Genomic DNA, 10,516 nt, shown 5'->3' on the forward strand with positions numbered 1-10,516 from the left:
TTACAAGCTAAGGCTCTTAACACTTATATTGTGATGTCATAGAACTTTATGGTTATAGAAACATGATGGCAGATAAAGGCCAAATGGCCTATCCAGCCTACCCATTCACAGTAACCATCCCATGTGCCTATCCCACGCCTTCTTGAATTTTTCAGACGCAGTCTCTATCTCCACCACTTCTTCGAGGATACTGTTCCATGCATCTATTGCCCTTAATGTCACTGGACCTCAAAAAAGCTTACCTACATAATTCCAGTTCCAGTTTGGAGAGATTGACATTGATTCCTGAGTTTCACAGCACTGGGAAGCCTTTACCTTGCTGTTTGATCTGGCTGTGTACCTTTAGTTGTAGTTGTGGTGGCAGCAGTTTTATGTAAGGAGATCTTACATGCCTGACTAGCTCATCAGAATGAAGTTGGAGGATAAAAGTGGGCATTCAGCTGTTGCAGACTTTGGGATGAGTGATCAACTTTAGAAATAGCAAGCTGGAACTCTCTCAAGCTGGAATACCTTGGAGCTCACTTTGATACCAGGAGAGGGAAGGGCTTTCTGATGAGCAGAGGTTGTCAAGTGTGTCTCCTGTAGGATATGGAGAGGATCTGTTTCTCCTTCTCCTGCTCTGGGGGAAGATTGGGGAAATGTTTGTCTACATGTGTTTTGTTACAAAAAAAATACTACTTGGATTGGAGCCGCACGGTGCCCTGTGTAAGAAATGGTTTCACAAATAATTTTTCTCCATTTGCTGGTAAAGGGGCATAAGCCATTCGTTCTGGTCTGGTAGGACTCAAGGAAAGAAAATTAGCAGATCAGAACATTTTTCTTTTTAAGCCTATTTCATAAAATTAATATAAGTGTCTATGTGCTTTTATTAAATAGGTTCCCAGAATCAGACCTTATTTTATTCAAATACTGGCACATGTGCTCACACATGTACTCTACACACATGCTTATATATTTTATAAAATACATGTGTATATTGCAATTCCATCTCTATTTTATCTAAATTATGCTCCTGGGAACACCTACATCCATACTATGTGAAAGTAGGTGCACACTCTCCATTTATGTACTTTTTATTCTATGCAGTTTTGCATATTTTTATTAAAAAAAACCTTTTTCTGCAGAAAATCCTTTATAAAGGTACCCCAATTATGGTTCTCTGGACCTGATTTGTACTGGGTTTATTTTCTATTTGGTAATTATGTAGATAATGCTTGATGAATTAGTCCCTATGATGTTTCCTGGAAAATGCTGTGCGTTGATTACATATGTTCTTTGTGTTTTATAGCTGGCCCTGAATATGCTTCTGTTGATGAATATGCTTTAATATTGCACTAGGAGAAGAGTAGGTAAGTTACTTTTAAGCCTTATGGGTTAAATGGACATGTATCTAGGATCTTGCACCTTAAAGTTTCTTTTGGAAACTTTTTAAAGTTCAGATCTGAACTGTGACAAACCCTTGATCACTATTTGCAGGAGCCATTTCAATGCACATAAGGGTATTTAACTGATACGTAAATGCACAAAGTTATCTAACACTATTGGCACTGTCCTGTGAGTCCTTGGTACAATCTTATGCATCAGTCAAGGTGTACCATCCTGGGAACCAGGGTAAAATTTGGGACTCTGATCCCCTTAGATCCTCTTGTTTCTCATCCTCTTTCCCTCCTTCTCCTGAGGTCACTTCCTGAATCTTTTTTTTCCAGTCTCTGGTTCTTGACCTTCTCTCCCCTACCACTCCAACTCCATGCTCAGTGAAAAAGTACTGAAATGCTCTATTGCTTGTGTTAACATACATGATACTAGGAACAAACACCCTCCATTCTGGGTTCCCTCCCTCCTCCTCCTTCCTTCCCCAATCTTGTGTCATTTTCTCCCATATTAACTTCTTAAGGTTCCAAAAGGATCTCCAGCATTTGAGCCCCCCCCCCTCATAGTCCTCCCCTGGATTTTGTTTCTCCCTCTTATTCACTTCTGGAAAATCGCATTGTTAACATTCAAAATTCAGAAAGCGAATACTCTAATATTCTTATATCGAAATTTAATACCTTATTCCCCAGTTAGATCTCTTAGATCAACAGATCAGTATTTGTTGACCATTCCATCATTGAAAGTAATTGGCACCAGAAGAACCACAACCTTTTCTATCTTGGGACCCCAGCTTTGGAACAAACTTCCAATCTATTTGCATGCTGAAACCTCCTTAGAAAAATTTAAAAGCAATCTAAAAATCTATCTTTATAAAGATGCTTATGAATCTTAGATCAGACAATCCTTTTGACTCTCCTATTTACTTTTAGATCAAGTCTTACCTAAACAATTACTCTTAGATTAAGTCTTCATTAAAAAAAAAAATTTTTCTTTTCTCTTTAATACCTCTCCTAAAGTTGTTCTTCCCTAACTATTATTTTATTTTTAATTGTTTATTTTAAATCAAATGTAATTTAACCTTTCATTCCTTACGTATCTTTAATGTAACTATGGATAAAACTGTATGTTTATGGTTTTAAACTGTTTTATTTGTCCCCCCAAATTATTATTGTTATACGCATTGAAAATACTTGATATTGCGTTTAAATCAAAATCTCAATAAACTTGAAACTCTCCATGTCTCTTATCCCTTCCAAGGACTTTTTCATGGTCCAATCCTGATGCCTCCTTGGGCCCTTTCTTGGGTCTCTTCTGGCCTCCTATACCTATCTCTGCCTAGTCAGAATGTTAAAGGAAAATACAAAGTCTCCTAGATAAATATGAACAGTCAGAAGAGATAAAATTATAAGAATCTACCAACGTCAAGTTATGTTCCAGGCATCCTCATATGCATTGTTCAATGATTTCATCACAGTACACAGCCAAAAGTCTTTTTCAGTTTGATGATTTCATAAAGAAAGACTTCCTTTTGGAAAGCTCTTCTCTACTTGTGGTCTTTGAAGATTAGTAGCTATATGCACACATTTATCCATCTATCCATCATCACCACTGTTGCTCCTCTTCATGGAACCCCACTTCTTTTTCCTCTTTGTGCTCAGTGTGGTATCTTGTTCTCCTTTGTTTTGTTTTTTTCTTAAGTATGCACATATTCAGGGAACATCTTTACTCAAAACTGCTACAAAACTGTATTTGGTTTATCTCCGAGCTACCTCAACCCTCACTTCAACCTGAATTGTAACAATAAGAACTCTCGCAGAATCCATCTATTCGCCTACCCCTCCCTAAAACTATGCCACCTCAAAAGGTTCCTCGACAAAACCTTCGCCTTCTAGGCGGCCAAACAGAACCCATGGCTAGCCCAAATTGTGCTCGAGGCCCCCACCTACCTCGACTTCAGAAAACTACTCAAAACTCACTTATTCCACAGACAGACCCCCTAATCCCTTTCTTCCACTTCTCTCACCCCATCCACCAATGATCTGAATTCTCCTCTTACTCCTTCTTATTGTTTCATTACCAACCTGTTAACTCCTAGGACTTTTATATTCCTTTCATGCTTAACTTAATGACTTCGTTGCTTGTAAACCTGATTAATTGATGTGAACCGCCTAGAACTCCCTGGGTATGGCGGTATACAAAAATAAAGTTACTATTATTATTATTATTATTCAATCTGTGTCAACTTACATACACACAGGCTATATACATTTAAGCTTATGAAGCTCCTATGTGTCAATAAGTGGAGGGAGGGGAGGAGTTGGGTTTGGGTTTTGGAATTTAGTTGTGGACGCTGTCTACCCCACTGGAACATTCAAAGCTTTGTATGACTTTTATTGCATTATGGAATGTGGCTGTTGCTTATCTCTGTGCTCTTCATATACAGGTTTTTCTTTTCAATACACAAGTGTTCTACGAATATACTGTTAATCGGGGCCCATAAGAGTCCAGGGCCCTGTTATGGCTATGTATGCTCTCTTCGCTTGTAGCTGGGAGTGGGGATGATAGCATTCTGCCAAGCATTTAGTTTGAAAACTCCTCTGCTACTTGGTCAGTTAAGATTCTGTTTTCTGTTGTTTTATCTTGTACTAGCTGATCATCCGGCATTGCCCGGATATCCCAATCTCAGCAGCAAGTCTCAACGAGCCCAAAAACTATGGATTAGGCACTTATCTTTCATATCCTGTAGTCAGGCCTCACACTTTTATACTAGTTCTAGATGTAGCAGCTCTCTTTTTCATATCCTGTAGTCAGGCCTTATGATGCTGGACTGTCTTTGAAGTTCTAGATGTAGCTTTGATTACATTATGTTTCCTTGGAGGCATCGTTATAGCAATGACAGCACAGCACAGTGTGACATCATTCCCAAGCTTCACACAATTGGTCAAAGCAATATCTGCCTTTTTCAATGATTCTTTACCTGTCACCCCCTTTCCCACCCCACAGTGTTTGTTCCCAGATAGTAAGTGATATGTATACCAAGTTTGGTTGAAATCTGTCCATGCGTTTTGGAGTTATGCTGGAACATACATACATGCATCTGATTTTATATATATATAGACTAGTGTTTAAGCCCGTTAGATTAACGGGTGCTAGATGTCTCCTGCTTTTGAACTTGGGCAGAGGCAGAGCCGGGGCGGGAGGGAGTGACGGTGGGAGAGCAATTTCAAAGCCTCAGCAGCGGCGGCTCCTTGACCAATCCGCGCTTACAACGTCCCCACACTTGCGGTCTGGCTGGCTCCCCCACCACAGCCCTTCGCAGCGGCAGCCCCTCCCGCATCCGTCCCCACGTCCCAAGCCTCTCCAAAGACCGGCTCCCACGAAAATGGTACCCCTCTGTCCAAAGCCGTGGCAGCAGCCTCCCTCAAGACACATTTCAAATCTGACATATTGTAATCACAAAACAGAAAATAAAATTATTTTTCTTACCTTTTGTTGTCTGGTCATTATTCATATCATGTAGGGGTCCCAGGCTATGGTTGGCTTTTGATAACTCGCTTGCCAGGGCCCCTTCTTTCTTCTTCCCTCCCTCCATCCCGGCAGCTGAAGACAGGCACCTCCCCCCAGTGGTCTGAGACAGTAGGGAGCAGTTAGGAGAGGGTCTGAGGGCAAAGAGGGGCTCAACAGCGCACAACTACCTTTCCTTCCCTCCCTCCATCAAGTGCAGTGCAGCTCCACCAATGTTAAAAGGAGCCGCGTCGAAATCGGAGGCCTGCCACTGCCGTAGCACATTCCCCTCTGCCTTGGTCCCGCTCCTTCTCTGACATATGGGACCACGGCAAAGTGTTACGGTGGCGGCAGGGCTCCAATTTCAAAGCAGCTCCTTTTAACATAGGCGGAGCTGAACTGAAGGGAAGGAACGGTGGGCCCGGGTGAGGAAGGCCGCCTGCTAGGTAGGGGGACAACAATGGCGCTTATGCTCAAGCCCCCGCCGCAGCTCCTCTCTCGATCCTGGTGCGGTTCGAAAGAGGAGTCGTGGCGGCGGCTTGAACATAAGCGCGATTGTTGTCCCCCTACCTAGCCGCGAGGCTGCGGCGGGGTTTCCATGGCAACCCGATCGCGGATCTCAGTGTAGGGCCGGGTCTGGCGGCGCCGTGTAGGGCGGAGGCGGGACCTCAGCACTGCACCGCCGGGCGGCTCACGCCGCCGGCCCCCAGGAGCTCGAGGCCGGTTGCGGACATGCCTGGCGTGGCATAGTGCAGGAGGAGTGATCGGTGGCGCGAGGTAGAGAGCAGGTGATGACAGTGATTGGTGACGCAAGGTGGAGAGTAGGTGATGACGTAAAACGCGCGCATGCGCACTCGTGTTTTCGGGACGGATCAGGGAACACGTTTTTTTTAGTGCGCATGCGCGGCCTAGCATTTTATTATATTAGATGGATGACCATATTTTATACTGTATATTTTCACTTATCAGTAAAAATGTTTACATATAAGCTTATTGAGCTCATTTTCAAAACACGTAGAGGGGCATTTTCAAAACATAAATCTAAGTACGATTTGGATGTATGGTGCTAGACTTCCAAAGTAAGAAAATGCCTATTTTTGAAAGGCAAACAACCATATGTCTGGAAATATATATTTTAAATCCTCTATATGGACATCCAGGCTATTGGGATGCCCAGACCATCAGAACATCTATCTTTTATACCACATTTTTGAACAAAATTTTGTCCAAGTCCCAAACGCCCAGAACAAGACCATTTGGACATGGAAGGGGCCAGTCCTGTAATGGACTGGCCACCCAGACATGGTAACAGAGCAGTGGGGCTCTGCTGTGAACTTCACAAAAAAGGTGCCATATAAACATCTCACCAGAACTCCTTTATAGGTTACTAGCAGATTACTCGGCGTTGCCTGGTTATTTATTTATCCCAAAAGGTCTCACCTCCCACATGTCCCACAAGAATGTCCCTCTCTATAAGGCTGAACTTGGACTTAAACAGCATTGGGAGTGTCAGTATTCATCTCAGTGAACCTGAAAACTATGGGTTAGACACAAATATCTATATTTCTCGATAATTTTTATATGTCACCCCCACAGTATTTTACCCCTTCTCACCCCAACAGTATTTTCCCCCAGATAGTAAGTAATATGTTTGCCAAGTTTTGTTGAAATCTGTCCATACATTTTGGAGTTATGCTGGAACATACATATATACATACACACATCCAATTTTATATATATAGATGGTGAGCCCTCCCCAAACCCACTATACCCACCTGTCTACAATCCCAATAGCTTTGGCTTTCTGGGAAGCTAAACCCGGGTGGCTGAGGCCTTCCCCCCTTCAAATCTTCAACTTCCTGTTTGTGGCTGACACAGTAGAGTGTGGACAGTGAAAAAAAAAGCTGAGTTGCGAAAAATCTGAGATGTGGGCTATCGGGTCTTCAATGGCGATCGTCGGGTAAAATGATATCATTGACTTATTTCTTATTTCTTTGTCTTTCAGGGTCTAAACTCGGCTTCTCCAAGAACACCATTCAGCATAAGAAACACTTTAACCAGTCCTGGCGATGTAGGCTTGAGCTGTTTCTTTTTTTAAAATTGAAAAACACTCTGGGGCCTCTACACAAATTGGAACATGCTATGTACTAAGGCCCCAGCATGCATACTGAACCAAGCTTGGAAGAACATTAAGAGTGGGTATGCAGAAAAATAGCGTCTACACTCTTATACATGAAGGAATGTCATATCCAAATTGCTTTAGCAGGTGCATGGGAAATATTTTGATGTGTTGTTCTCCACCCACTATTGAGTGCACATGCCAAATCCTGAAATATTAACACCTGCTTTGGACAAGGCATTGACATTGTAGCTCAGCGCTATCTCAGGGACTCAGATGCCACCATATATTTGTGTCTGAAAGAGGACGATGATGTAAGTCTTTGCTATGTAGAAGGCACAGTGCTTTTATTGTCTCTACTAATTCTCCAAGGTCATGTTGTAAAGTGTGTAATTCTGATTAATTATTGATGGATGTAGTAATTTTAGGCAAACACCATTGCAGTCATTCTGAGGCTTGATTTTTGGGCAATGAGCTTTGACTGCCAAGCTCCTCTTGGAGAGTTCAGAAGCTGTCCTGGACTGTGTTTTTCTGCTGTTTCTACTTCAATCGTGCCTGGCACCTCTTTGGGGACCCCTCCACCATATTCTCTATTCTAATTCGCCCCCCTCTCTCCCCCCACAGGAAAAGTGTGGCTTCCATCACCATAGGGTGTGTGTGGAAGGAAATGGTCGTATGCTGGCACACTTGAGTTGGATTCCTCTGTGGTGTGCCTCCTTTCCTGCTCCATCACCAGGGTTGTCCTCTCAATCTGCTCTTTCAGTGGCCTAGCGGTGAAGGTAGCAGGCTGAGGACTAGGGAAGTCGGGGTTCAGATCCTACTGATGCTCTTTGTGACCTTGGGCAAGTCACTTTATTCTCCACCGCTTCAGGTGCTTTCTTTGATTGATTGTAAGTCCTCTGGGTACAGGGAAGCCCTTGAATGTAACTTGCCTTTAGCTACTAATGACAAGGTGAGAGCAAAATATATATAAACAGATAAGACTTTTACTGACAGCAAAGACAGCTGAACAGAAACATGCACGCACATCTGGCTTGTTTTTGATTTGAATTCTTTTCTCTTTCATCCTCTTCTCCAGGGGTCCTTTGACTCTCTCACTTCTCAGCAATGAGAAACAGCCTTATTTGTTCGGCTTATTTGATACAAGTTTGAAGCAAAGAGGTAGAGCAGCTCTGGGGGGAGTGAGGATGATGCATGCTCCAGTTAATATATACACGTTCCCTGGATATTATATACAGGCCCTGATATCCCATGCCTGGGCCATACCCGGACATAGGCACTGAATATGGAGGCCTAGTTCACGGCTACGGATTTAGCCAGCCAAACCGATATTCAGCAACTGGTCGGGTAAGGCCTAGCGGCCAAATATAGACTTGCTTTTTAGGCAGGTCCATCTGGACATGTGCCTTAGCCAGTGAGCTGCTGAATATTGGCAGTGCATGACTTAGTTGTCACTGGGTTATCCACCGACCCAGATATTCAGTGGACGATAGCTGGCTATCTCTTACTGTATCGGTGGACAGCCGGCAATGTGCTATTTGGCGCTGAATATCGCCCAGGTGGTGCCCAGATTTGCATGCACAAATTAATCGATTAATGAGCCCTTAACTATCAGAAATTGTGTGATAACAAGAAATTATTGAAGCTAACGGGCGCCACTTAGGATTTGCACGTGTCTGCTGTTCTAGAAGGCATGGTACCTAATTCTACTAGCATGTAACTGAAAAGGGAGCATGGCCATGGGTGTGTCAGGGGCATTACATAACGTTGAGTGTGTCGTTACAGCATACTACCTCAGCACGCCTAAGTTGGGCTCCACCATTTACGCCAGGTTTCAGCAGGCATGAGTCTGGTGCCTATAGTTAAGCACAGGAATCGGCATTAAGCTCTATTCCAGTGGTTCTTAAACCTTTCCTGGGGGACCCCCAGCCAGTAGGGTTTCAAGATATCCTTAATGAATATGCATGTGTGAGATTTGTCTTTAAAGTAGGTAGTAGGCATGCAAAAATCTCTCATGAATATTCATTAACTCAAGTTCATAAAACCAGCTATTAAATATTTAATACAAACAAGTATTATCTTAATCAGTTAAATTTTAATATTATCTCCCACAATTCATTTCATTACGGTACAACATATCAATACTTAATTTATTAATAAATATCAGAATAATTTAGTCAGTGAACCTAATCCCCATCAACTCACACTCACTTCCCAACTTTCACACACATACTACAGTCATTGTGATTACTTTTATCCAAAACTGGATCTTAGTTAGTTCATTAGTCCATGATCATCTAGTCAGAGAGGCTTCAAACTGAGAGCTGCACAACAGTCTAGCACAGTGGTTCTTCAACCACCGGTCCATGGACCAGTGCCGGTCCACAGAAATTTCCTGCCGGTCCACAGGGCCAGCACGTGCATCAGGCCCAAAACAGCGTTCTTCAACCGCCGGCCCATGGTGCGATCGACGCGGCGTTATCTTCGAGCCAGCTCCCTCTTCCTAACTGATTCAGTGCACAAAGCCACGGGCAGTTGCTCCTACGGGCATCCTGCGCCTGAACCGGAAGCCTTCTCTCTGACGTTGCAACGTCAGAGGGAAGACTTCCAGATGAGGCACGGGAAGTGCAAGGTGCAATTAGTACTATTATGGGGGCGGAGTCTGGGGTGGAGATTGGGTAGAGTTGGGCAGGGTCTGGCCCATGACTTAGCCCAGTGTCCTTCAACTGCCGGTCCACGGACCGATTCCGGTCCACAGAATAATTATTTTATTTCTGCCGGTCCATAGGTGTAAAAAGGTTGAAAAACTGGTCTAGCACATGAGAATCACAGTGCCTGCTGATTTTAATGTCTCTGTCGCTTCATGGTGCGACCTCACCTTGAGTATTTTGTTCAGTTCTGGTCGTCAAAAGGTTCAAAGAAGAGTACTTGTAGGATATAAGCCTGAACCTAGACTTTTACACAGAAACTGAATGCCTTTCACCTCTGAAATTCAGAGACTGTGCCTGAAGCAAGACAAACCTTTAGCCTACTTCTGCTCCTTCAGTGTCTCATCAGTGACACACTGAAGTGAAGCAACTGAGACTTGTTATCGTCGCATGTTCCAACTTGCAACCTTAGCTGGGGCACGCTGGTCCTGTTAGACAACTTGAAACCCAAACATCTTGGGGGTTACCAGATAGAGCCAACGTTTCTGGAATTTCCCCTGAGGTAATACCTAAAGGATATTTCTGGAAGATTCCAGGGGATAAGAACAAAAGAATTGCCATACTGGGTCAGAGTTTAATTACACGTTATGTGAAGAAAAATTTCTCCGGCTTTCGTTTTAAATTTACTACTTAGTAGCTTCATCACATGCCCACTAGGCCTCCATAGTAACATAGTAGATGATGGCAGATAAAGACCCGAATGGTCCATCCAGTCTGCCCAACCTGATTCAATTTAAATTTTTTTATTTTTTTCTTAGCTATTTCTGGGCAAGAATCCAAAGCTCTACCCGGTACTGTGCTTGGGTTCCCACTG

At 43.2% G+C, this 10,516-nt stretch overlaps 1 protein-coding gene across 2 annotated transcripts in view; it reads left to right on the plus strand.

Annotated features, from left to right (window-relative positions):
• The window catches only part of PSTPIP2 (proline-serine-threonine phosphatase interacting protein 2), a 151,049-nt gene extending 141,795 nt beyond the window's left edge, over positions 1 to 9,254 (plus strand). For both annotated transcript variants that reach the window (XM_033935170.1, XM_033935178.1), the window contains exons 14-15: positions 1,289 to 1,349; positions 6,881 to 9,254. In XM_033935170.1, coding sequence (XP_033791061.1) covers positions 1,289 to 1,338 — 50 coding nt within the window. In that variant the 3' untranslated portion in view covers positions 1,339 to 1,349; positions 6,881 to 9,254. The remainder of the gene's footprint in view (positions 1 to 1,288; positions 1,350 to 6,880) is intronic.
• Positions 9,255 to 10,516: the final 1,262 nt, after the last annotated feature.

This window comes from Geotrypetes seraphini, chromosome 1, assembly GCF_902459505.1.
Source record: "Geotrypetes seraphini chromosome 1, aGeoSer1.1, whole genome shotgun sequence".
In the NCBI taxonomy this organism is placed as follows: domain Eukaryota; kingdom Metazoa; phylum Chordata; class Amphibia; order Gymnophiona; family Dermophiidae; genus Geotrypetes; species Geotrypetes seraphini.